Genomic DNA, 27,097 nt, shown 5'->3' with positions numbered 1-27,097 from the left:
TTCCATCACTCTCTTTTACTTCAAAATACTGGGTTTGGGGCGGGGGTCAGAGGGCTTATCATTGTATATTTGTAAGCAAGATGATCTTTGACCTTGACAAGAAATAAAAAACTAATTTGCAGTGTGGATGGATGGGATCATATGTTATTGACAAGGAGATGATTTCCCATTTGAGCAATGTGCTGCACACTTTATTATGGCACTCTGGACCTTCTGGCTGTCTTGGATATTTCCCATATCTGAAATTTTTGTATTCTGTATAGACATGTCTGCACATTGAGCATGTGCTGCTGTGGTGCCTGGCCTCTGATCAAGTGTCCTTCTTGCTCGCACAGGTTGCACAGAGCATCGAGGACCATCATCAAGAAGTCATTGGTTTCTGCAGAGAAAACGGCTTTCATGGTTTGGTTGCGTACGACTCTGATTACGCGCTGTGCAACATCCCCTACTATTTCAGTGCCCATGCCCTAAAACTGAGCCGGAATGGGAAAAGTCTCACCACAAGCCAATACCTGATGCATGAAGTGGCCAAGCAGCTGGACCTGAACCCAAACCGCTTCCCTATCTTTGCCGCTCTGTTAGGTAGGTGCGCAGTGTGAAAGCGACCTCAAGTCATAAAGGAGTTCTGTACCAAGAACGCACTGATATTTTAATTTCTAAAGCCGGAGTGTTTTGGATTCAATCTTAACTTCAAAAGAACCAGGGAATGGGTTCCTCCTCAAAAGCATTTCTTTTTTTTTTTTAAACTGAGCTTTTTAAAAATATATATATATTTTATTGATTTTTTACAGAGAGGAAGGGAGAAAGTGAGGGATAGAGAGGTACAAACATTGATGAGAGAGAAACATCGATTCAGCTGCCTCCTGCACACTCCCCACTGGGGATGCACCCGCAACCAAGGTACATGCCCTTGACGGGAATCGATCCTGGGACCCTCCAGTCCGCCGGCTGACACTCTATCCACTGAGCCAAACCGATCAGGGCTCAAACGCATTTCTTAATATTATTTTTGGTATTGCTCATAATGTGCTTCTTTTGTTCTAATGTGTTCATTTATGTATTATACTGTCCAAGCTGAACAACTAATTTTGTTAATAAATTCACTTAAAGTTTGGGCAAAATAGCAGTTTAAAAAAATCACAAATGTTAACACAGTCCGACTCTGAAAATTAGACATTTAAACCTTTAGCATAAGTTGTGTTTCTTATAGAAACAAATCTGCTGTGGTTCCCGCCCCCCCTTCACTTTGGGGCGCTCACTACTTTAAAAGAAAAGCAACAAAAGTAAACTATCTTACCTTGTTTACAATGCCTACATTTTAAGTAAATATATACATGTCTATAAAAACTCCCTTGGAGAAATTCCTTATGTTGAATACATAGAAAGGAAAGGAAGAAATCTTATTTTAACTAAGATTTTATATATACATATATATATTTGCTTAAAAATAACTGTCACTTTATGCCTGGATATTATAGTTATTTTCTTTCTTTTTTCTTTTGTCGGTTTCTCTGTCTGTATGCCTGTAACTACTTGAATATCCACTTCTAGGTTGCTGCCAGTGTGTAAGAATTGTGTCCGCAATATAAGTAAGCATGTTTTGAGCAGTATAAATATGTTTTGAGCAAAGCCCTCCTGTGATTAAAATCCATGAGCTGCAGTGATGGGATTGAGGGCTATTTGTAGCACATAAACCCTTTGTGAAAGATTTGTGGCCTCAAGAGAGTGAGATCACATTGTACTCTCAGTTTGTATCTGTAGAGGTTAGTGGCCCAATCTGGTTGTATGGGAATTATATTGTGGAGCATTTTTAGAAATTTCTAGTTATCAGATTTTTATGAACATTCTTTTTTTTTTTTTTAATATATTTTATTGATTTTTTACAGAGAGGAAGGGAGAGAGCTAGAGAGTTAGAAACATCGATGAGAGAGAATCTTCGATCAGCTGCCTCCTGCACATCTCCCACTGGGGGATATGCCCGCAACCCAGGCACATGCCCTTGACCGGAATCGAACCTGGGACCTCTCAGTCCGCAGGCCGACGCTCTATCCACTGAGCCAAACCAGTTTCGGTATGAACATTCTAAAAAAGTTATACACAATTAGAAATTATTGTAAACAAATTTTCACATTTACAAGCCACACATTTTCACTTTATTTGGTGTTAGCAAATTGTGTAACTACCATAATCGGTCAACAAAATTCTGATTTCATAAATTGTCTTTGTTTGGATCTAATCTCTCGTATATGTGTCTTTAAGTTTGCACATCTCTGTTTTCTCACTGTCTTCTTAGGCAACTTATGTGACTTGAGATTGGAGGATTAAAACTAATTTTCTAAATCTGCTTTCATATTTTTAAATATCTATATATATAAAAGCCTAAGTGACTGAAAACTGAACAACCAAACGACCAGTCGACCGGTCGCTATGATGTGCACTGACCACCAAGGAAGAGACGCTCAATGCAGGAGCTGCCCCGTGGTGGTCAGTGTGCTCCCACAGCGGGAGTGCCGCTCAGCAGACTGACAGGTCTCTGTGGCCCACCAGCCTGGCAATAGCCACTCACTCCCTCAGTAGTCCCGCAGGTCCAATCTCCGGAGAAGGGCCCAGGCACCAATGGGCCATTGCTGCCAGCATGATTCCGACAGCACCGCTGTCCTCCTGAAAGTCATCCTGGGGCACCATGGTCACTTCCCTTCCCTAGACGCTGAAAGGATATAAAAGCGGCTGCCAGGTGGCTCCCGACAACTGGCACGAAAGTCAGTGGGACGAATCCAGATGCCAGCCTGGCAAGGGCATCCCAGAGGGTTGATTGTGTCCTGGCCCCCACCCCTCACTCCCCTCAGGACCAGCGCTAGACACAGGGCTCACAGCTGGCTAGCGCCGCTACAGTGGTGCAAGCCTCTCCTGATCAGGACTGACTGGGCGCAAGCCTGCGGCAGGCACAGTAAGGCTGGGATGAGCAGGAGCGGCAGGCGGCGTAGGACTGCTGGTTTAAGGCCCAGTCCCCACAGGCTATGCCAAGAAACCCCACCCGTGCACAAATTTGTGCACCAGGCCTCTAGTTAAAAATAAACGTGTATTTCTCTGATGTTAAAATTGATTATGCAGATGGTCACATTTCAAAAAGTTTTATATGTACTTAAGCGTTATGTAAAATGACTTGGGGATGTTAACTGATTTTTAATAAACTGGAAAAGTGTATGCTTTTAGAATAGGAATGCCTTTGCTAGTTTGAGATGTAGAAGGATAGTTGTTTATTTTATTTAAGAAACATTGACTATATTTCATGGGAGATAATGCTAACTCATTCTCTTCTAACTACGTTATTTTGTGAAATTTTAAAATAAATGAAAGACAATCAGTAGTTACATATTGAATAATTTAGTAATGAATTAATTTAGGGCTTGGAATTTCTTGAAAAAACTTAAGCAAGTTATAGGCAAACTCTTAATTGGGTGGGCATTTTTATTTTAGATTTTGTGTAAAAGTTTCAAAGTCCTCAAATGAGAAAGATTATATATTTTTTTCATTTTTGTAGTAGAAAGTATAGTTATATAAGTTGTTTTCCTTTAGAACAGTTGGGTGCAATATTCATGTAACATGTATTTGACTCATGTTTTAACAGACTATTACTGATGTAATTGGGTGAATATTTTTTTATATAAAAGCTTTAAAAAAATCTCAGACACTTCATCCGTCACAGTAAAGTTCTATGCAATCTGTGAAAAGAGGAACACAGTGCAGAGCAGTTACTAGACAGGACATAGCTAAGCTCCTGGGCGTGATGGCAGTTCAGCACTTCTGTGTCTTGTTTTGTGTGTTTAGAATATTATGATCAGGCCCTGACCGGTTTGGCTCAGTGAATAGAGCATCGGCCTGTGGACTGAAAGGTCCCAGGTTTGATTCCTGTCGAGGACATGTACCTTGGTTGCGGGCACATCTCCAGTGGGAGGTGTGCGGAAGGCGGCTGATCGATGTTTCTCTCTCATCGATGTTTCTAACTCTCTGTCTCTCTCCCTTCCTCTCTGTAAAAAATCAATAAAATATATTTTTAAAAAAAGAATATTATGATCGGGAATGCTGCAAATAATCTCACCCTGTTTTGCTTTCTGTTAGCCAATTAATGAGTCTGCTGTCCACGTGGTGGTGACTAAATTATGATATAAAAATCACAGAATTATTTAGGAAATTACTGCTTTTAAATTGCACTGAGATAACTAACAGATTGAAGATGTTTATATATTAGGCAGCAAGCACTAAATGAAGGGAGAATGTTTCCCCAAAATGTAGCTTTTTAAACTGTATACAGTGCTCATTTGTGACATAGCCTGGCGATAGGGTGCACAGCTGAATGACACTGCTTGGTGGTGTTAAGATCTGTTCTTTGTCACATCTATTTGTGGGTGGCGGTAGGAATTATGGGAGGAGGGTGTTGATCCATGCCAAGAACAGTAGTCATTGTCACCTAAATTTTATAACTGCAGATTTTTACCTTTGCTGTTGAACTGGTTTACAGAATGCAATCTTCATTTGAACCAATGAAAACTTGTATCAAGTTGGCATTATCAGGATGTGCTTAGGTTGTTCACAGTGTGTTCAGTGTGGGTGCTGCCGGAAGTGTACTGCAAGTTCACGTTGTAGTTAAGGCAACCGCAAGAAGTGGACCTGCTCTGTGCTGCTTTATATTAAAAGATAAAGAAGTATTCCCAATTTCTGTGTGGAAGTTTTATGTGGTTTGTCAAATGAGGTAATCTTAGGATTCTACCTGCAGTGATCATTTCCCTGTGTCACTATGGTGATGGCTTTTTTAGGTTCCATGTTTGCCTTCCAGGAAATCACATTCTACCTGATGAAGACCTGGCTTCCTTTCACTGGAGTTTACTTGGTCCGGAACACCCACTTGCCTCACTTAAGGTACAAATTCATTTCATTTCCAACATTTGTAATATTCAACTGTTGATTTTGTTGTTATTTTAATATAAATAATGTTCCTTTATTGTAGAAGGAACCATGCCACAAAGTTAGCAGTGTTGTGCTTTCCCCTAACTTCAGGATCTGCCTACCTTAAAAAGTAATCTGCTTTGGCTTATCCCCAACACATATATTTTAGAGAAATTATAAATGTCCTTAAAAATTTCCTTAGAGGAATTCTTCATGCCCTATACCCAGAAGGTGGAATTCTTTCAGCTAAAGATTTTATATATTAAGTTTCTTACTTACAAATATGAGTTTTTCAATAGGTGGTAGAGTCACCTCTACCTTAGATCAATGTGTTAGCCTGTACCTATGTGTAGCCAATTGACATGCTTCTTCCAGAGCCCCCTTGCCTCTGCCTCTTCTCAGAGCTCCATCCAAGACTCAGCCTTTGCACTTCTCCCTTTCTGATAGAATATTCTGTAGTGTTTACAACCCTACCTTCCAATTCACTGATTTTTAGTCACTCACTTTCCTTTAATAGCATTACCTTTTCCTTAGGCAGCTGGAAACCAGGGCATCCTATCAGGTCACATCAGGAACAATTCGTTTTAATTTACCTGGATTTTTTCTAATGCTATCCCTAACTTTATGTTTTTTTATGTCTTACTGTCTGCCATCAAAAGTCACTGAGCAATGTTTTTTTACAGGTGTCGTTAGGAAGTGTGTGTTCAACCCCAGGGAGGAGGAATCTAGGCTGGTTCCCAGAGAGTAACATGCTAGGGTCCCAGGAACATGGATTGGACAGAAGTGTGAGGTGGGGACATATGGCAGGGCTCTCGGCAGATATCAGGGTGAAGTGTTGGCTCAGAAGTTCTCTTCCCTCTCCAGCTTACCTGATGAGGTGCTGTGGGCATCAGCTACACTGGCTGCCCAGTGTCTAGCCATCTCACAATCCATACCCACTGGGCCTGGGCCCTATTTGGGTTTCATGTCATACATGGAGCCAGCTTCCAGAGTGAAAAGCAGCATAATTTGAGGCGCTTTGAAGGTCTGTGGTTTATCTTACATCGTATGCAACTTTATCTGAGCGAGGTAGGACATCAGATCCTTTTTGGAATCCTATTTGAGAATAAGTTGGGTAGCCCTGGACGGTTTGACTTAGTGGATAGAGTGTTGGCCTGTGGCCTGGAAGGTCCTAGGTTTGATTCCGGCTGGGGAGGTTTGCGGGAGGCAGCTAGTCAATGATTCTCTCTTATCGTTGATGTTTCTATCTCTTTATCTCTCTTCCTTCCTCTCTGAAATCAATAAAAAATATATATATATATCAAAACAAACAAAAACATAAGTTGGGTATAAATTGTACATAAATAGAAAAATGGGCTTCATTTATTCTGAGTTCTACCTTTTAAGGCATTAGGAGGTAGCAGTTTGGGCACTACAGACCTTTCAACTGAGGAATTCTTCCCCCTGTATTTGTGTTAATTGAAGTTAACTCAATATATTCCCTTCTCAAGAAGTCATCCTATAGTTTTGTAAGAGCCAAGCAGCACTTCTGAAATCCAAGGACATTTTGGGCTCTAGAGCAGCGGTTCTCAATCTGTGGGTTGCGAGCCCTTTGGGGGTCGAACGACCCTTTCACAGGGGTCGCCTAAGACCATCGGAAAACACATATATAATTACATATTGTTTTTGTGATTAATCACTATGCTTTAATTATGTTGAATTTGTAACAATGAAATTGGGGGTCACCACAACATGAGGAACTGTATTAAAGGGTTGCGGCATTAGGAAAGTTGAGAACCATTGGACTAGAGGAAATAATGTTAGGGGCCTGGAAGGTTGAGAAAAATAAACCATTATGTAATGTGGAGGTGAGAGCTACTTAGAATCTCACTCCTGGAAGATAACCACTTTTAATAGATTGATACTTGATCCTCCAGAATTTTTTAAAAATGTACATTCTATTAATTTGTCATTATAATGTCACTATCATTATGCACATTAGCTGTACATTCTTAACGATCCCAGTGGGACTTTAGTGCACTGTACCAGGCTCTCAGCTTTTAGATTGTGAAAACCTGTTTTTAGTTAAGAAGTTTTATTTTAAATTTATATATGGAATCCCTAAAAAGAAAATATAAAACCAAACTCACCAGAGTTTTACTTGTTTATGCCTTTCCATTAGAGCTTCCTTCCCTGTTCCCCATTGGTTCTCAAGTGAAGGTGGAAAGTTTGAAGTTCCAAGGAATCTGCTGGAATGGGTGCAACTCAAGTATAGCTTTTTTGTCTGTTTTACAGATGGGGGAGGGGTTCCCACATCGCATCTCTGGGAAAGGGTCAGAGTCTTGGGCAGGATTTGTGCTCCCCAGTTGTTACAGATTGCTTTCAGCTCGCCTTGTCCCGGGAAGGACTGGGTCTGCCAGCAGATTCTTCCCGAGCAAGCTGGAATGCATGTTCCATCCAGAAGGAGCAGAGCTGAGGCATGAGAGGGGAGACTCTGAAAAGTACCATGTTTACCGTGCCCGGCTTCTGAGGCCATGGGTGTCAGGAAACAAAGGGAAGCTCAACTAGTGGCATTTCTGCCGGGAGCTGATCCATCCTTGCTGTTTCAAGGGACCTGGCATATATGGCATACGGTTCTTAATATGTTTGTTCACCTTCTTGGCGCTGTGTTTTAACCAAGGTCACCTCTCTGAGAAAGGTTGAATCCCCAGGTAGGGATTTTCCCCTGAAGTTAGGGAGGGAATAAAACCCCTCAACTAAGTGCCAGGCGGGTAATTAATCACTTTAACTACGAACAATCATGCTTAAGCTACATAATCTTTACTCCCTGGAATGGAGATAAGAAACGCCCTAACCTTTGTAATAGAGATTGATAGGATTGAATCAACTGGTATAAATACAGATGTAACTAGACAGCAAGACACAGAACTCAGGAGACAGAATTCAGAACACAGAACCTACATGGAGCCTGGAGACAGAAGAACTTCGCTGGAGAGAACATGGCAATAGATCCTGGACTGAACCTGACTATAGAACATGGCAAGAGAGCCTGACTAGAACCTGGTGACTGAACCTGGCTGGAGATCTGAAGCAGAACCTCTCTGGAGATCCAGACCAGAACTTGGCTGGAGATCCGGGCTAGAGATCCTGGCTAGGCTGCTGATCAACTGAACACTGTCTCCGTGTCATTCCTTCTTCGCCGACTCCGTCCACACCTTTGGGAACCCCTGGACCCGCTGGGGTTTGGACCCCGGCACATTTCTGCTCTCTCTTTGTCTTCTCATGACCTGGAAGCTTCTAGTTTTATGTTAAATTTAGCAGTATATTTTCAGTCTTTAAATAAGTGTGCAGAACATTTCTAGCTTATTTCCGCCCCCATGGATCGGGAACCCCGGCACTGTCCATAAGCAGGCCTTCTCTGTCATGAATGGAAGAGATCATTTGTATTGGAATAAGGCTCTCCTGGTGGTTTTCCGACCTTGTTCTCACACACACACCCTGCGCCTCCCCAGTGGACCCTGCACACCGAACACTGAGGCAGCTCACCCTGAGATAGGGACTTGCTTGAGACGAGACAAATCTGGGACCAGAGAACATGTGACAGAGTTGGAACTTGCCAGCCAGTTACTTCTAAAACTGCCATTCTTAGTTAGAAAGTATCTCTGTTTTTATGATAGCTTTCTTGAGACAGTTCACTTATCATAAAAATCTACCCCTTTAACGCTAAAAACCAGTGGTGTTCACAGAGCTATGCAACCATCATCACTACATAATTTTAGAATATTTTTATCACTCCAGAAAGAAACCCTGTGCCAGTGGGCAGTCACTCCCCACTTCTGACTCTCCCCACCTCCTAGCAGCCACTAATCTGTGGATTTGCCTCCTCTGGATATTTTTTATAAGTGGAATTATGTGACTTCTTGTGTCTAGCTTTTTTAATAAGCATGTTTCATTTATGTTGTAGCATGTGTTAGCACTTCATTGCTTTTATGGCCAAATAATATTCCACTGTATAGATATAACTACCACAGTTTATTTATTCATCAGGTGATGAACATTCAGGTTGTTTCTACCTTTTGGCTATTGTGAATATTCATGGACAAATCCATGTGTGGAGCTAGCTATGTTTTCATTTCTCTCAGGTATATACCTGGGACTGGAATTGCTGGTCAGGTGGTAACTCTGTGCTTAATATTTGAGGAAAACAGCGGCTACACTGTTTACTTTCCTTCCAGCAATTGTGTGAGGGCTGTGTTTTCCCCACATCCTCACCACTTGTCATTGTCTGCTGTTTTATCGTTAGCTGTCCTAGGGATATAATGTTGTTTGGTTTGCCTCGCTGAGGACTGGTGATACTGAGCATCTTTCCCTGTGCTCACTGGCCAGTTGTATGTCTTCTTTGAATAAATATCTATTCAGATCCTTTATCTATTTTTAAATTGGATTATTGAGTTGTAAAAGTTCTTTTTAATATATTCTGGATCTATATCTCTAATCAGATACTAATTTGCAGGTACTTTCATGAGAAACAAAGTCATATGTTCAAACAAGACTTGAACCTTAGTGTCCTAGTAGCTTTATCCATTGTAGCCTCAAAAAAAATAAGCCAGCCCTAACCGGTTTGGCTCAGTGGATAGAGCGTCGACCTGCAGACTGAAGGGTCCCAGGTTCGATTCCAGTCAAGGGCATGTACTTTGGTTGCGGGCACATCCCCAGTAGGGGTTGTACAAGAGGCAGCTGATCGATGTTTCTATCTTATTGATGTTTCTAACTCTCTATCTCTCTCCCTTCCCCTCTGTAAAAAATCAATAAAATATAAACAAAACAAAACAACAACAACAAAAAAACAAGCCATAAGTCTAAGCTGGTGTGGGACAGGCTTACAGTGAAGTGCTGATTGCAATGAAAGGAACAAACTACTCATCTTGCAGTCTGTATGAATCTCAAAAGCATTATCTTTTTTTTCCAAGAAAAATGATTTTAAATATAATAATGTTACATGCAATAAACATTATCAAAAGCATTATCTTAAATGAGGAGTTAAACACAAAGGAAGTACCTAATATTGCCTTAATATAAAACCCTGGAAAAGGCAGAACTGTAGTAATAGGCAGATTGATGGTTGCCTGGGGTTGGGATGGGAAAGGGCACAGGCGAACTATTTGGGGTGATAGAAACGTTATATTCATGATTGTGGTGGTGGCCACACAAATGTATACATGTGGTCCTGTCCTTCCCTCATTTTCCTAGCACCCTTTTTACCTGGGAATCTACCAGGGCAGCCTCTCCTAATGTCCCCAACAGTTTTTAACTCCTGCACTCACTTGTCCAAGGCTGCTGATGACTCGGGTAACAGGTTTGAAGAATGCCTTTCCGCCTCCCTGGGGTCCTTGACACTGCCACCTGTCCTGCTCTCTTCACCCTGCCTTGCTCCTCAGAGCCCAGCGTTTTTCTGTTCATCTTTGCCTCATCCTTTCCTTGACTTGCATGCTAGCTGGCTTCCAGTGGTTGTGTGTGCAGCACCAGGGTCCATCTGCACTTTCTGTGGTCCTCATGCTTTCTTTCTGGCACATCTCATCTGCTCTTAAGGTTTCATTTACTACCTCTGTTGCTGACTCCCCAGTGTACTTCTCCCAACTGGACTCCTTACCTGGACTACGGGTGCATCCCACCTGTACACCAGATTTAACATTTCTAATTTAGAAGGGTCATCATCTCTAAATGGGCTTATCTTCCTATATTTTGTTCCTCAGCTACTGCTACCACTGTCTTTCCAGTCATTCAGGGTAGAAATTGGGAATGATCTTGGATTCTTCCTCTCCCTGCAGCTAGTCTGACCTTCTTCTCCTTCCCCACCACCTGTGTTGTCCCAGGAGCTGGGCATGGTCCCCCTGTTTTGGTTCTCTGCCCTCATGCCCACTTTCCCCGTGTCTAACACTCAGCTTGACCTCATGTCTCCCTTGTTGATAGTCTCCCCGAGCTTCCCTTCTTACCAACAGGGATTTGAGTTCATGGATTTGTTTTTAAAACATAGGTTGAGAGGACTACTGTAGTGTTGCCAACTTTTAATTGCTCTAAATATGAATATTAGAAGTAAAAAGGAACTATTTACCACCATTTTATAGGACACTTCAGTCCTAAAAGACGCAGTTTAGAAGATAACACCAGAGTGTAGTTGCCAAGTGTACAGTCTGTCTGCAGGTTTGGATGGTGGCCCGACTACTTAGCTGGTCCTCTGTCAAATGGGGACATTCAGAGTGCACCCCATAGCGGTTTTTGTGAGGATTAAATGAAGTGATACATGCCGAGATCAGTGTCTGACACAGCACTCGGAAATATTAGAACATTCCCCCAGGAGAGGAATGAACCACAGGACACTACAGGCCCAGTTGTAAGTGGACATCCCTGCAGGAGGGGGCCCAGACCCACCTGCCTTTCCATCAGGCCTGCTGGTGCTCCTTACCTGGATAGTGTGATGAGAACCTATTTTTGCTCAGTTTTAATACATTAAATATGTTAAATTTTATGTGAAATACTTCAGTATATCTGCATGGCAGTTTCCATCTATAGAGTGGTTGTTACATTTGGCATTATTTGTGATTAGCTGCATTTTAACAGCCTTTTCATAGCTTTATTTAGGCAAATATATGTAAGATAGTGATACCGGTCATAACTTTTCAAGAATCTCAAAGGCATGGCTGTTTGTGGTTACCTAACAGCTATGGTGTTTAAATGTTTTCCTTACTTTTGACTCTTTATACAGAACACTGGGCCTTGGGGTATGGTCAGTGAATTGGGAATTGGAGGAACCCTTTGCACAGCTCCTTGGGTTTGGTCTGTACGCCAGCGTGGGAGACCAGGTTTGGAGCAGCAGTGCTTCTGTGTCAACATATGTGCCTTACCACGAGTGAATAGTGACCAAATCAGGTGTCCCTTTCCTTCCCTGAAATTGCCCAAACACAGAGTATTTGTAATCATCACTCTTAGCTATTTCCTGAGTGAAAGTGAAGTGGATCAGGATCTTCTGCTTTAGTAGTGACGTTACGTGAAGCTTGTGTTGTATTCCCTCGCATGTAGTGAGCGGCGGAGAGAGTTTGGGAGCAGCCGCACCAGTAGTCTCAGAATCACGGTTTTGCCTGACATTTTCAGTTAGCACACGAACTCCCACAGGGACTGAGTGACCGCGTGGATTTTAGAGATAAGCCACAGGTCCTGCACAGAATCAGCATGGGGAAGACTGAGAGTGACTGTCCTTCATGCTTCGGCATTCTGTGCTGTCCTTATTGTCCCGAAACTTCATAATGAGTAGTCTTAACATGGTAAGAAATTAAACCACTGTGGTGCTTGCAGAAATGCACGTGATTTACACATAACATTTATATGAATATGAAGTTAGGATGCAACTGGGAGAGATCATCAAGGTTTTTTTTTCCCACTTAGTTAAAATTTATTTCAGACTAATCAAAATAGCAGTACTGCATTTTCTTATAGTATATAAATACTTCATATAAGACATTTTGAAAATCTAGAAACAATCACCTAATCCCTAACAACACATTATAGGATTTTTAAAGGCAAACTGAAATACCAATGAACTTTGACATAAATATGAGGACGTAATTATCAGTAAGATAATTGATATATACTATTCAAACAAAACAAATCTTTCTTTCACTTTGCATGTTTGTTTCATTCTTTCAATTCTTTGGGTTTCTAACATTGTTACATTTTCCAAAATTCTTCATAAAGAAAATATTTTAAGTCACAAACTATAGTGTCCACTATATACTAATAAGACACAAAGTAAAATATAGTCCATTCAAATGCACCCATGTTTCCTACTCCAGCATGAGTTCAAGACAACTTTTAAAGTGTACTTTATAAATACTTTTACTAAAGTCGGATCGCTTATTCACTTATGCAGATTGGGGGGAAATGCTCCATAATGAATTATCATCATCTCTGAAGTTACCTCCTCCCTACCTCAGCTCTTACACACATCTGGTGAGCAGCGGGGCAACTGTTTTCAGGCCTTTAGTTTCCTGAATTTTCAAAGATTTTAAATTTCTGCCAATATGAAGGGGAAAAAATATCTTAGTTCCCGAAAATTATATATTCTGTAGAGATAAAATTCATAGGTTGAGGATTATTTGAGAAATAAGTAAAACTTTATACCTTTTCTCAGGCTACAAGTACTGTTTATCCTGCCATTGAATTATATGTGTGCGCACATCTACAACAGAGTTTAAACTGGGTCTTATTAAATCGTTCCCTGGGTGTATGTGGAGCGATAGCTAACTTTTGTATTAAGAAACTGGTGTTCATTGAAATCATGTGGCAAAGCTGATGGCTGACCTTCTTTTCCTAAAGATGCAACACCAGATGTGCTTTCTGGCCTCTGTTCACAGAGTGACAGGCGTGGGACGGTGCAGACAGGCTCAGACTCCTGTCAGCACACAGGTGTAAGGGTTAAAGGACAAAAGAACTGAAGTTAAAACAAATTTTGGAACAAGAATGTATTCTTTAAACAAGAGGAAAATTATTTTCCAACACTAAATTATAGCACATATAGATTTTTAAAATACTCCTTTTAAAAAAATCACTTTTATTGATTTTAGAGAGAGAAAGGGAGAGGGACAGAGAGAAAGAGAAACATGGATGAGAGAGAAATATAGATCAGTTGCTTCCTGCACGCTCCCTGCACGCTCCCTGCTGGTATGTGCCCCGACCAGGAATCAAACCTGGGACCTCTCCGTGCATGGAATGAAGCTCAGCAGGTCAGGGCAAAAATACTCCTTTTTTTTTGGTCTTAAAACAACAACAAAAAAATGTTCTGGGGTTTTGAAACCACTTAGAATTGGAACAGGCTCTATAAAATAACCTCATCAAAGAAATGCTAATTAAACAAAATTTCACAGGTCATCATGTCTGTATACAATATGCACGATATAACAGAAATGGAATCGCTGGATTTTCCCCAAAGTCTATAATACACCAAGTCTGTTGACTGTTTTTCCTTCTGTGAGCCAGCACTTGCTATAGATGTGCAGACCTGGCATTTACTGGAGAAGTGAGCGTCTCACCTCTGATGGGGGACCTGCCATTTTATCAGAGACATTTCATCTCCATTGTACAAAAGTTATGAACCTGTCAAATTATCCTTTCTAGTGATACATTTTTAACAGCTTAGGAGAGTTTTTAATGAACATATCACCTGAAAGAGAACCTGGGGTTTTAATTGAATCCTTTGCCACTGTGACATGGTGGGTGTAATTTGATTGAAATATAATATGGTAACTACTTTGTACTATTTAAATTAATTCAGTTTTAGACATTCCTATAATGTAGATGTTTATTAGCTCCCGTGTTCACCCCTTGAATTGCTAAAGTAATGGTGGAAATCAGGGAGGGACTTTAAAGAAGCAGAGGTTATCTCTGTCTGTGGTGGCTGGCACTGGCTGCAGGGAACACTGCCATGGCATGTTGGTGGGACTTCTAAGGATTCTCGTGGCGTTCCTGCAGTGTGGGCCAGCCTGTGCGCATACAGCTCGGGGTTATTTCCACCATCACTGGCACTGTGGACATGTGGCCGTGCCAGCCACTTGTTCAGGGGTTATCCCTGGTGTCCCGCTGCAGGGAGACATGCGCGGCCCACATTGTTTGGCTAGGGCAGAAGTGTGGCAGGTCTCTGGGCAGGCCTGGGAGGGTGGCTGGCCAGTTGACTGCAGGCACACATGCCCTGGGCCTCTGCTCTAACCCGTCCTGGGTCTCCTGGGGGGTTCAGAACTAAATACAAAGTAGAGGCTGTCAAGATCGGCAGAAGGAATGGGATTGTCGTGGATGGCACAGTGTGGCCTGCTGGCTCAGGGATTCTGACAGAGGTAAGGCCGGCGGAGGCCACGCCCAGGTGGGCCTGCCCTCATTAAGTGCCTGCCACATCTTTCCCACCTGTTCCATGGGAGACAGCAGTACACCTTTTTCAGCAGGAAATAGGATATTGGGGGAAAGATGATACCAAAAGTGAAAATGTGTCACAGGAGAGGATATTTTGTGTGGAGGCAGTTATCATAAATTTCCACACAGATGTTATCAATTTATTATTTAATTATCCTGCCTGGAAGCTAAGGGGTTAATTTATACAAGTGTCTGGGAGATTTTTTCCAGCTCCAAAATGTTATTTCTTTGCTTGTAAAACAAGTGACTAACCATTACTGAAATTGCTACAAAGTATCATAAAAAACAATTAGATCATAAACATTTGCTTTTTAATTAAACAGAATTTACTGTGTATCCTTGGAGATAGAAAGTACATGTCTTCAACTTTAATTTAGGTATGTAGCAATATAAACTTTTGAGCTAAAATAAAAAACCTCAATACTGCTCAAAAAAAAAAAAAGAAAAAGGGAGAAGAAATGGGACTCCCATTAAAATATTTTGAAGCCTGTCTTGAAGCAGCCAGCACTTCATTTATTTGGTGTGTTAATTTTGTTTTTAGGAATAGACAAGGACAGATTACTGTAACTCTCATGTGCAGTTACTGCTATAACGGGATAAGGCGATGCTATCCTCCAGTGTCTGGGAAGATTTAGCAACGTAAGGTGATAGCCCTTTTTGTGGGTCAACATGTCTCAATGTGGTTATTTCCAGTCAAAAGTGTGTAGATGAATACCCTCATGTATAGGGTGTGTGTGTGTGTGTGTGTGTGTGTATGTGTGTGTATGTATGTGTGTGTGTATGTGTGTAGATGGATATAGAGACATTTTTAAGGTGGCCAGGATTTTTAGGGTTTTTTCTTTCTCCACTGAGTTGGTTCTGATGACACTTGGTTTTCTAACAGGAATTCGTGATTTCCCTCACACACACCATGGCATGGTGTTTAAAGAAAATACAAATTAAAAGTTAGCAGGAGTGTCAAAATTTTAATAAATTGGGTGTTTGTAAACATATCCATATTAAAATGTACTAGGAATCTTACTACTAAATGGAATTCTATGGTCAGTCGTGGTAAAGCTTAGTCCCATCTGAATTTTAGAAGTCATCTCATGTGCTCTTTCTTCTAAGCTAAAGCGTCTCATGTGCAGTGAAGCCTTCCAGGCCTGCCTGTGGTACTGCATGCTGTCACTTCCGCTTTCCTGGGGCCGATTGAGGTGGTGGTTGGGGGGGGGGGTACTATGTTATCACCATCAGGGTCTGCCCTGAGTAGAGGGAATACTGGAGCTCACCCTGAGTCAGATTTGGAAGGCTATGTTAGGATGAAGCAGGAAGGGTGATGGGTAAGTGGGCATGAGGGAAGAGTCTGGGCCATGGGGACATTGTAAAGGACGCAGGTTTACGGTGGTCTTAAACACTCAGAAGGTTTGGGAGCTCTTTAATTATAGGATCTGTTCACCTCAAGGATCTTTTAGCCACAGTGTTATGGGATGTGGGTAGCGAAGACAAGGTTATCTGCAGGAACAAAAGCAACACTGTCATTTTCATTTGAGGTCGGTAGGACAGCGAGGGGCTGCCCATGAGTCCATGGTGTCCTGGTGTCAGAACACCCCTAGGAGAGTCAGCTTGCATCACCTCAATAGCTCCCCCACCAGAGGAAGGCCTTTTCATATTTTGGCCTTTTTATATCTAGCAGATTCTGTTGTTACCATGTTAATTGTCATGTTTTTGTTCTGTATATAAACCCTTCTAGAATGACCAGCCATTCCAGTATCATCTACAGCATAATTAGGTGATCCTAGGCTTTCAGAGCCACCAGGCATGCAAGGGCACTTAGCCCCCCTGCAGTCAGAGAGGTCAGGCATCCCTGTCCCTGTCTCCGTCCCCATGGTGTGCACTCACTGAGGGGAAAATGCCGAGTTCTGCAGAGTGTAGGCCACTCAGGGTTTCCGCCCTGACTCCCCACTCCTGGGGCTGCCACCAGGCTCTCCTACCTGCCCTGCTGCTGAACTGTTAAATACTCTGAAGGTGGGAGCAGTTAGAACTTCGTGCCTTCCAGACCGGCTGGAATGCGCTGTTCCAGGGACATCCTCATCGTGGGGCAGGTGTGCGCCAGAGGTTTTTCACCTTGACATGGGAGGACTTGGGTTTCTGGGAAGGCTTCTGGCCCACAGGCATGGCAGTGGTCCTCTGCAGTCCATTCTGTGGGGTTTGCCTTCCTGAGAGAGTAGAGCAGCTGCTCCAACATGTGAAACATTGTTTCCAGTCAGAATTATTGCTTTTTAAGAAAAGGAAATTGAATATACTCTGTGCATCTGAAAATTTGCATAATAATAACTTAAAAGTGTAAATATGTATTTTCCCAGAGGTTTCTTCTATTCCATTTGATTAGGCTGAGTTTTCCTAATTTTCTCCCCCTTCCCTTTTCCTTTTGGTGTCTTAAAACAACCCAAATTTCTATAGGTCACAGTTCTACCATACAAGTCACAAGTCCAAAACGGGTCTCACTGAGCTAAAATCAAGGTGTCGGTGGCCACATTCCCTCGGAGGCTCAGGGAGAGTGTTTCCTGCTTTTCTGGCTTCCAGAGGCCACCACACACTGTGGCCCTTCTTCCACTCTCAAAACAAGCAGCACAGGTGGAGTCCTCAGGACTCTGTGATGCCATTGAGCCCATCTGAGGAATTCAGGGTCACAGGCTGGGCCTGAGGTCAGCTGGCTGCCATGGAACACACCACATTCACACGGGAGTGGCAGGAGTGCACAGCTCTGGAGATGCAAAGCCTTTATTTTATGTATTTATTTCTTTGTTATGATATGTCCTATCATTTTTTAAAAATAATTCTTTATTGTTGAAATTATTACATATGTCTCCCTTTTTCCTCTCCTTGATCCTCTCCCGCCCACCCCTGTTCCCCTTCCCCCGCCCCAGGCCGTCAGCACCCTACTGTCTATGTCCATGGGTTATGCACATATGCATTCAAGGTCTTTGGTTCATTACCTCCCACCTTTCCTCTGAGATTCTCCACTCTGTTCCATGCTTCCATGTCTCTGGATCCACTCTGTTCATCAGTTTATTTTGTTACTTAGATTCCACATATGAGTGCGATCATGTGATACTTGTCTTTCTCTGACTCACTTATTTCACTTAGCGTGATACTCTCCGGGTCCCTCCATGCTGTCTCAAAGGGTAAGAGATTCTTCTTTTTTACTGCTGCATAATATTCCATGGTATAAATGTACCACAGCTTTTTTATCCACTCATCTACTGATGGGCACTTGGGCTGTTTCCAGATCTTAGCTATTGTAAATTGCCCTGCTATGAACATAGGGCTGCATACATTCTTTCTGATTGGTGCTTTGGGTTTCTTAGGATATATTCCTAGAAGTGGGATCACTTGGTCAAATGGCAGATCCATATTTAATTTTTTGAGGAAACTCCATACTGTTTTTCCATAATAGTTGCACCAGTCTGCATTCCCACCAGCAGTGTCCTAGGGTTCCCTTTTCTCCACATCCTCACCAGCACTTGTCATTTGTTGATTTGTTGATGGTAGCCATTCTGACAGGTGTGAGATGGTACCTCATTGTCATTTTGATTTGCATCTCTTGGAAGATTAGTGACTTTGAGCATTTTTTCATATGTCTCTTGGCCTTCTGTATGTCCTCTTTGGAGATGTGTCTAGTTAGGTCCTTTGCCCATTTTTTAATTGGATTGTTTGTCTTCCTTTTGTTAAGTTGTATGAGTTCCTTATATTTTTTGGATATTAACCCTTTATCAGATGTATCATTTCCAAATATGTTCTCCAATACGGAGGTCTCCCTTTTTGCTGTGGTGACTTGGCAGCTGCAGTTCTCAGGTGATGCACCTGGAATCACAGAGGAGGGAGCCCGATTCTGGGGTGCGTCACATGAGAACTGCCCTCTCGCAATCCAGGACCCTTCCAGGATGTTGGAGAGCCGGTTTGGGCCGATCCCTGCAGGCCAGGCTGAGGGACTCCACCGGTGCACTAATCTAAACACCAGACCTCTAATTGGTGTATAAAAAAGCCATCGATTTTTGGGTGTTGATTTTGTATCCTGCTACATTGCCAAATTCATTTATTAAATCTAGTAGTTTTTTCTTCTGGTCTGATCGCTGTGGCTAGGACTTCCAGTACTATGTTGAAAAAGTTTGGTGAAAGTGGACATCCCTGTCTTGTTCCTATTCTTGGGGGAAATGGTTTTAGTTTTTGCCCATTGAGTAGGATGTTCACTGTAGGTTTGTCGTATATGGCCTTTATCATGTTGAGATATGCTCCCTCTATTCCCACTTTGCTGAGAATTTTTATCAAAAATGTGTGTTGGATTTTGTCAAATGCCTTTTCTGTAACTATTAATATGACCATGTGATTTTTGTCTTTCAGTTTGTTTATGTGATGTATCACATTTATTGATTTGTGAATATTGTACCAGCCTTGCATCCCAGGAATATATCCCACTTGGTCATGGTGTATAATTTTTTAATATATTGCTGGATGTGATTTGCTAATATTTTGTTGAGGATTTTATCATCAAGGATATTGGCTTGTAATTCTCTTTCTTTGTAGTGTCTTATCTGGTTTTGCAATTAGGATAATTCTGGCCTCATCAAAAGAGTTTGCAAGTGTTCCTTCCTCTTGGGTTAGGCCCAAAGCCTTTAGATCCTTTGCCCCTTCTTTATCTTTATGCTCTTCATGATGAAATGGAAAACAAAGACATCATTTCGTGCTGTCATTCAATTTTTTTTTTTAATTTCTGGAAATAAAGTTAGTACCTGATTCGTCTTTGTTCCTGAGAACAACACATGGGCATAGCTATAATTATATATCTGTTTACTTGCCTTTTCCTGGTATCAACTATTCTGAGACAGTAAAATAGTCCTATACTTTATTCCAAAGTCTTTTATCAGACTGTCCCTCAGCAGGAAGGGGTACTGGCTTCCTCCCTCGTCTTTCTGCAGTGGACTTGGGCGGTTGGGACTGTTGCCTGGCACAGCCTCCTGCTGGCTGGCATTGAAAGAAAGGAAGCATCTGTGGCCCAGGGGTTCTCATGGCTGTGTGCTGGCTGTTACGGGGCACAGGGTCTCAAGCCTGGAACTGATCATAAGCAGGTCGCAGACCTGGTCTCAGAAGTAATGAAAGGCTGTCAGATGCTGCTTAACCTAACTGGGCTGTATTTCAATAACTGTAAGGGAGATCCAGGGCTTGAACCTCAGAGTACCAGAGTCCTGGGGCCAAGCGCTCACAGATTGGGAACAATTCGGTCCTTGGCAGGAAACAACACCTGGGGTTTCTGGACCCTGTGTTTGGAATTAGACTGTTGACATTTGTGCTTGTTTTCTCAGGTCCGGGCCCACCAGCTGGTCTTGCCGCCATGTGACGTGGTGATCAAGGCTGTGGCTGACTACGTCCGCAACATCCAGGACACCTCGGACTTGGATGCCATAGCGAAAGATGTTTTCCAGCATTCTCAGGTAGAAATGCAGGCTCTGGGGCAGTGCTTTGCACAGTGGTGTGTGCCAGGTTTGGAGGGGGCTTGAGAAGCACACACTGGTGTGTCCAGGAGCCCTTGCCCGGCTGTCAGGCCTCCATGCCAGCCCTCCCAGCCGGCTCCTCTGGCCTGTACTGGAGAGGGATTAAGGGAGATGAGTGTTGAGGTCTCTGTTGCTTCTAGCGTCTCCATCATAACTTGATAGGATTTCTACTAAGAAGACAGACATATCAAGTGGGTCAAGTGGAATTGTGAATCTCTGATTTGTCCTTCCCTTCAGGAGATGGTCAGGGGTTTTGTCTTCCTTTTGTGGGAAGTAAAGAATTTGAGGCATCGGGGTTAGTAAAAGAGTTGAAGTTTGTGTGACTTCTGTCTGCTCCCTGAAGATCTAAAACAGCTGCCCACTTGCTGGACATGGAAAGTAAAACTTCTGGCAGCACCATGGGCTTGACCAAGAAGTTAAAGGCTATATCGCAGAACCCAGGGCTCTAGTTGCCACTTCAGGTTCTGTGTTAACTGCCTTGCTCTCTGGATTTTCCTTGAAGATTTTATTTTTATTTATTTATTTTTAAATATATTTTATTAATTTTTTACCGAGAGGAAGGGAGAGAGATAGAGAGTTAGAAACATCGATGAGAGAGAAACATCGATCAGCTGCCTCCTGCACACCCCCTACTGGGTATGTGCCTGCAACCCAGGTACATGCCCTTGACCGGAATCGAACCTGGGACCTTTCAGTCCGCAGGCCGACGCTCTATCCACTGAGCCAAACCGGTTACGGCATGGATTTTCCTTGAAGATTTTAATGTCATTCTAAACTCTTATCTAGCTTGAAAGGCTACAGATATTTTATACATGTACTGAATTATAAAAATATGTTGAAACATATGACCCATGGCATGCTAATTTACACAGGTTTCCTATGTTTATTTTAGTCTAGAACAGATGACAAAGTTTTTCGATTCAAGAGAGCAATTGGATATTATTCAGCAACTAGTAAGCCTGTGGCATTTCACCCACCACACTACTTAGGTAAGTAAATCAAGGCCTTTATGATGGATGCTGACCATGCAGTAACCAAGGAGATTTAAATATTTACCTGATAACCTTATAGGCTTCTTTTGAGAGGAGATCTCTGCAGTTATATAAATAAATGTAGCCGAGCTTCCTGGGCAGACTCAGTAGTAATCCCTGAAAGTACTGAGGAGCAAGAGGAAACCCAGAGACATATGGAAGTGGAGGAGAAAAGTAGGGCCACGAGGACCAAGGTTGTAGATGGTGGTAACGCTAAAGTCTCTGTCCCCTGAGTGTCCTCTTGCAGAGTGCATTGAGGACATAGAAGACCTGATGCTTTCACGAGTGCATGGATGTGTGTCTCCTCTTTTGTTGTCTTTTTTCTTTTCATTTCATTTCTTTTTTTCAAAAGACGAAATTTAACTCGATTTAAAATTGGGGGATAAACACAGTTATAAGCTGTTTGCCTGAAGCCTGCTTGGCGAGACTATCTCCTGAGAGGTTGTAAAATAATAGTCTCCTCCCCGAGTCAGATTGCCTTTCCTGGGGTGCAGAGAAGTAAAGCTTTGGGAAATTAAGCTGCCGATTGTTGCTCCAGTGTGCTCACTGCATACACAAGAGATGGCATGTTCCTGACACTGTCAGAGGAATAAGACTTTTTACTGGTTTCAGAAGATTGATCCCAGGGTTGAAAATGTCCCTAATACTTGTCCTTTATGTTCATTTGCTCCTTCAAGCGCAGCGTTAGTACTGTGTGCTATGTAATTTGGGCACAGAGATAAAAGGCAAGTGCTAGCTGCTGATGGCTGTCTCTGCGGGTGGGTGATGGACAAGTGAGTATGGATGGTCCTGACGCTGCGGGACCAAGGAGGGTGGGGCAGCGGGGACGGGCATAGACTCTGCTGGCTCATTTTCCTGTTGGGACTGTGTATGTCACAGAGGCCTCCTTATGGAACAGGGCTCACTCTCCTGTTGCTTTCCCTCAGCCCCCGCCATCATTCCTTTTCTTCCCTGTAGCCAGAGTAATGTTTAAAAATGTATTGGTCCATGCTTTCCCACCTCATCTACTGCCCACTTGCTTCCTTATAGTCTGACTCCCATTGCCCTCTGCCCCTCACTCTCCAGGTCCTGGCTTCATTCCTGCCTGGAATGTGTTGCACTGGCTGTGGACCTTGAGCCCTCTCTCCCTGACTGGCTATCCTTGAGCTATTCCAGTGTCTGAGATCTAGGTTTCACTGTCACTTCTCCAGTCTTTCATCTATATCAGTCCACCAGGCCAACATCATGCCACCTAACTTTAATTCTCACACCACTTCCACCCCTAATTATTTCAACTTTGGGGGATCCAGGATCTCACCTGTCACCTTCACTCTTGTACCTGCAGTGGGCAAGTACTTGACTGAATGACTTAATTCATGAAAAGTTGTTGAGTCTGGATAGTGAAATGATTGGATGTAATTTAGGGTTACTCTTGGAGAGGGGGTTTTGGGGTGTTGGAAGGAGGTACACTTGATACCATGTATTACTTTACTTTAGTTAAGGAAGACATGATGGAGACAGATTGTGGTGTCCTTGTTTTACTCCAGGCACAGGGATGTCCAGGAGATGCTGGTGAGACAGGTGAGAGGCTGAGTTCCAAGGCTGTGGGCATCTTGATTCCTCACCTCTCAGCTACAGGTGTCCTGTTTTAAAGTGAGATACTTATGTGACTATGAAAAAGAACGTATATGTAAAGTAGATACTTAATGAATGCTTGTTACTGTCAGTGTTATTCTTGTAGGAAGAATGGCTAGAAAAGGTAGTGAATGATTAATGTTGAATGAATAGTCAGAAAGTCTGAAGGGAGCAGCTCATAGGACTTATTTAGTATTTCCTATATCTAGGTGATGTCTGTCCTCCTGTGGCAGTTGTGGATTAAGCAATCATTACTGTGTACTTGGGACTAGAACACTTATGCAAGAGGAGGAAATTAGGAGAAAAGGGGTAGAGACACTTAACATTTGGCATTGATATGAGTTGATAGATGAGTTTAAATTAGTTTTAAATTTGAACTTCCTAAAAAATATGTAATGTTCTATAAAGTGCTTTCATATTTTTATTAAATCATCAAATGACATTTCAGTGTGAGTATTTTATAGATGAAGTTGACACTCCTGAATACACTTTGACTATTTAGTGTTTTTTGGAGAACAGAGGTAAAAGTGGTAAAGAATCTGAGTATTTAGAGTGACATTTGTAGGCAGGTTAATGTAGGCAGTAAGTGCCTGTAAATCCTTCTATAAAGCATTTCCTGAGACTTCTGACTGCTGCAGAAATCTGAATTGTACTGAGGGATTCACAAAGCTCCAGCACAGAACCACGGAGGGCAGGGCGTGGGGTAGGGTGGAGTTAAGGGTGGCTTGTGTGTGTTCTGGAGTGTCAGGATTAGATTGGAGAGAGGTTGGGACAATATTCGGAGGAAAGGGCAATAATCAAGTCATGTACACACAATTTGAAGTCAGCAGAAATGGATTCATGTAAAAATCACCTTTGTTGTTTTTCTTCTGATAAGTATAGATAGAAACAAAAGTAATCTGGAGATCTAGTGCTCCTTGATTTTTCCTGTGCTAATAGGGTCCCACTGTGGACCTAAGCGGACAATGAGGACTGAGATGGAAATCAAGAGTCTAGAACAGCAGTGGGCAAACTAAGGCCCGCAGGCTGGATCCGGCCCGTTTGAAATGAATAAAACTAAAAAAAAAAAAAAAAAAAAGGACCGTACCCTTTTATGTAATGATGTTTACTTTGAATTTATATTAGTTCACACAAACACTCCATCCATGCTTTTGTTCCTGCCCTCCGGTCCAGTTTAAGAACCCATTGTGGCCCTCAAGTCAAAAAGTTTGCCCACCCCTGGTCTAGAAACAACATGGACTTGGAGCAAATGCTTTCTTGGCATCCTAAGTTAGAACCCAAGACCTATTTTTCCAAAAAGATCCATTCTAATAAAAGAAAAAGATGCAAATTGATTGTACCTTCTCAACTCCCACCAGCCAATCAGGAGTGAGCATGCAAATTAACCCAACAAAAATGACAGGTTAATTTGCATACACGGGGGGGGGGCGGGACGCTTGGGTCATGGCCATTGTGACAACACAGGCTTTACGCACTACCCCAGCTGCCCTGGGCCTCTAGGCAGCGTGAGAAGGCCGAAAGGCGGCTCTGGCCGGAGCAAAGGTGGTGCCGGCAGCCAGGGGAAGGAAGGCCCATTCTTGCATGAATCTTCGTGCATCCAGCCTCTAGTATTCATATAAGGTCATAAGTGGCTTTTGCCAACTATAGTGCATTATATTATCCTATAGGAATATACATTCAGAATTTTGAACAAATAGTATCCTATCTAATAAAGAGGTAATATGCAAATTTACTATCACTCCAACACACAAGATGGCCGCCCCCATATGGTCAAAGATTGCTGCCCCCATGTGGACACAAGATGGCCGGCAGGGGAGGGCAGTTGTGGGCGATCAGGCCAGCAGGGAGGGCAGTTGGGAGGGACCAGGCCTGCAGGGGAGGGCAGTTGTGGGCGATCAGGCCAGCAGGGAGGGCAGTTGGGAGGGACCAGGCCTGCAGGGGAGGGCAGTTAGGGGTGACCAGGCCTGCAGGGGAGGACAGCTAGGGGCGACCAGGCCTGCAGGGTAGGACAGTTAGGGGCAACCAGGCCGGCAGGGGAAGGCAGTTGGGAGGGACCAGGCCAGCAGGGGAGGGCACTTAGGGGCAGTCGGGCCGGCAGGGGAGCAGTTACGCGTCGATCAGGCTGGCAGGGGAGTGATTAGGGGGTGATTAGGCTGGCAGGCAGAAGCAGTTAGATGCAATCAGGCAGGCAGGCAGGCAAGCGGTTGGGAGCCAGCAGTCCTGGATTGTGAGAGGGATGTCCGACTGCCCGTTTAGGCCCGATGATGCCACCGGTATCGGGCCTAAACGGGCAGTCGGACATCCCTTGAGGGGTCCCAGATTGGAGAGGGCGCAGGCTGGGCTGAGGGGCGCACATGCGCACACACACATACACATAGCGTGTATGAATTTCGTGCACCGGGCCTGTAGTTGGAACATAACTTTCTTATTCATTAGAACCCATTTGTATTAATCACTTGAGAAATTGGGATAGGTGTAGTGTTGTGAAGATATTGTAAAGAATAATACTACAAGCTTAGAGTGTATCCATTGGGAATAAAAACGGGGAGAGCTGATTATAACCAGAGTTTTCTAAACCTGCCTGGATTTAAGTTCTAACCCAGAACTGCTATATCAAGATCTTTATTGGCCTCAGAATTTTATATTTTCAAAAGAAAAGCTCGGCCCATGTGGATTGCCTTTGGGGCATGATTGCTTTGTCTTCGTAGTTTCCCTCTGAGCCTGTGGTCCTCTGCAGCACTGAGAAAACCTCGGATCCACCGAAATCGGGGGGGTTGAACTATATAGAGGAAACACACATACCCCTGTCACATTGCTATGAGGCCCAATCTGCACAGCGTGTGGTCCTTTCAGGGTGAAAAACAAGAATATGGTCCAACCCATACTTTGTCAGAAACTGTATTGGGAACTGAGATCTAGAGGTTATTATAATTTTGTCCTTTCCATCACAGCTCTTAATGTCCATCTTATCTCGCCAGAGAATCCCCTGTCTAGGTGGAAGGACAAGTAAGATATGTCACCATTGACTTGTCAGCAGCATTTGGTTTCCTGGTTGAATCAGTAGTTCTCAAATCCTAGCTATGCTTCAGAATCATTGGAAGAATTAAAAACACACACACAGATGCTAGAGGCTACCTCAGGTCTGTGAATATAGACTCGTAGGCACAAGCTCTTCCTGTTATATTTGTAAAAAGCTGGCCAAGTGAAAACAAGGTCCAGTGGGTCTGCAAAAGCACCCTTGGTGTCCTCCTGGCTTTCCTCAGTGAAAAGTAGGTGAACTCCCGCACACACCTAATCTGGAACCGTGGCACTGCCAAATGCTGAAAAGGAAGTGGAGCACAGGAATTCCCATTCACTGATGGTGGGAATGCAGAATCACACAATTGGACAGTTTCTACAAAACTAAACATACTTTTACCATAGGATCCAGTAATTATGTTCCTTGGCATTTTTCCAAAGGGGGTTGAAAACATAGGACCACACAAAAACCTGCACACGGATACTTAAAACAGGTTTATTCATAACTGCCCAAACTTGAAAGCAACATAGATATCCTTCAGTATGGATTCATAAACTGTGATCTATCCAGATAGTGGAATATTATTCAGCACTAAAAGGAAATGAGCTGTCAAGCCATGCAAAGACATTGTGAATCTTAATGCATATCACTAAGTGAAAGAAGCCAAACTGAAAGGCTGCTATATAATTTCAACCATATGACATTCTGGAAAAAGCAAAACTATGGAGACAGTAAAAAGACCAGTGGTGCCCTAACTGGTTTAGCTCAATGGATAGAGCGTCAGCCTGCGGACTGAAAGGTCCCAGGTTTGATTCTGGTCAAGGGCATGTACCTTGTTTGTGGGTACATCCCCATTAGGAGGTGTGCAGGAAGCAGCTGATTGATGTTTCTCTCTCATTGATGTTTCTAGCTCTCTATCCCTCTCTCTTCCTCTCTGTAAAAAAATCAATAAAATACATGTTTTTTAAAAAAAGACCAGTCATTGCCAGGGGTTAAGTGGAGAGGGAGGAGATGGAGGCAAGAATAGG

At 42.9% G+C, this 27,097-nt stretch overlaps 1 protein-coding gene across 2 annotated transcripts in view; it reads left to right on the top strand.

Annotated features, from left to right (window-relative positions):
* Positions 1–27,097, top strand: part of FAM120A (family with sequence similarity 120 member A) — a 114,321-nt gene that overhangs the window by 18,467 nt on the left and 68,757 nt on the right. For both annotated transcript variants that reach the window (XM_059656455.1, XM_059656454.1), the window contains exons 2-5: positions 336–582; positions 4,835–4,917; positions 20,217–20,345; positions 21,298–21,394. In XM_059656455.1, the coding sequence (XP_059512438.1) occupies positions 336–582; positions 4,835–4,917; positions 20,217–20,345; positions 21,298–21,394 (556 nt within the window). The remainder of the gene's footprint in view (positions 1–335; positions 583–4,834; positions 4,918–20,216; positions 20,346–21,297; positions 21,395–27,097) is intronic.

Source organism: Myotis daubentonii, chromosome 11, assembly GCF_963259705.1.
Source record: "Myotis daubentonii chromosome 11, mMyoDau2.1, whole genome shotgun sequence".
Classification (NCBI taxonomy): Eukaryota; Metazoa; Chordata; class Mammalia; order Chiroptera; family Vespertilionidae; genus Myotis; species Myotis daubentonii.
This window is presented reverse-complemented; position numbering and strand designations above follow the sequence as displayed.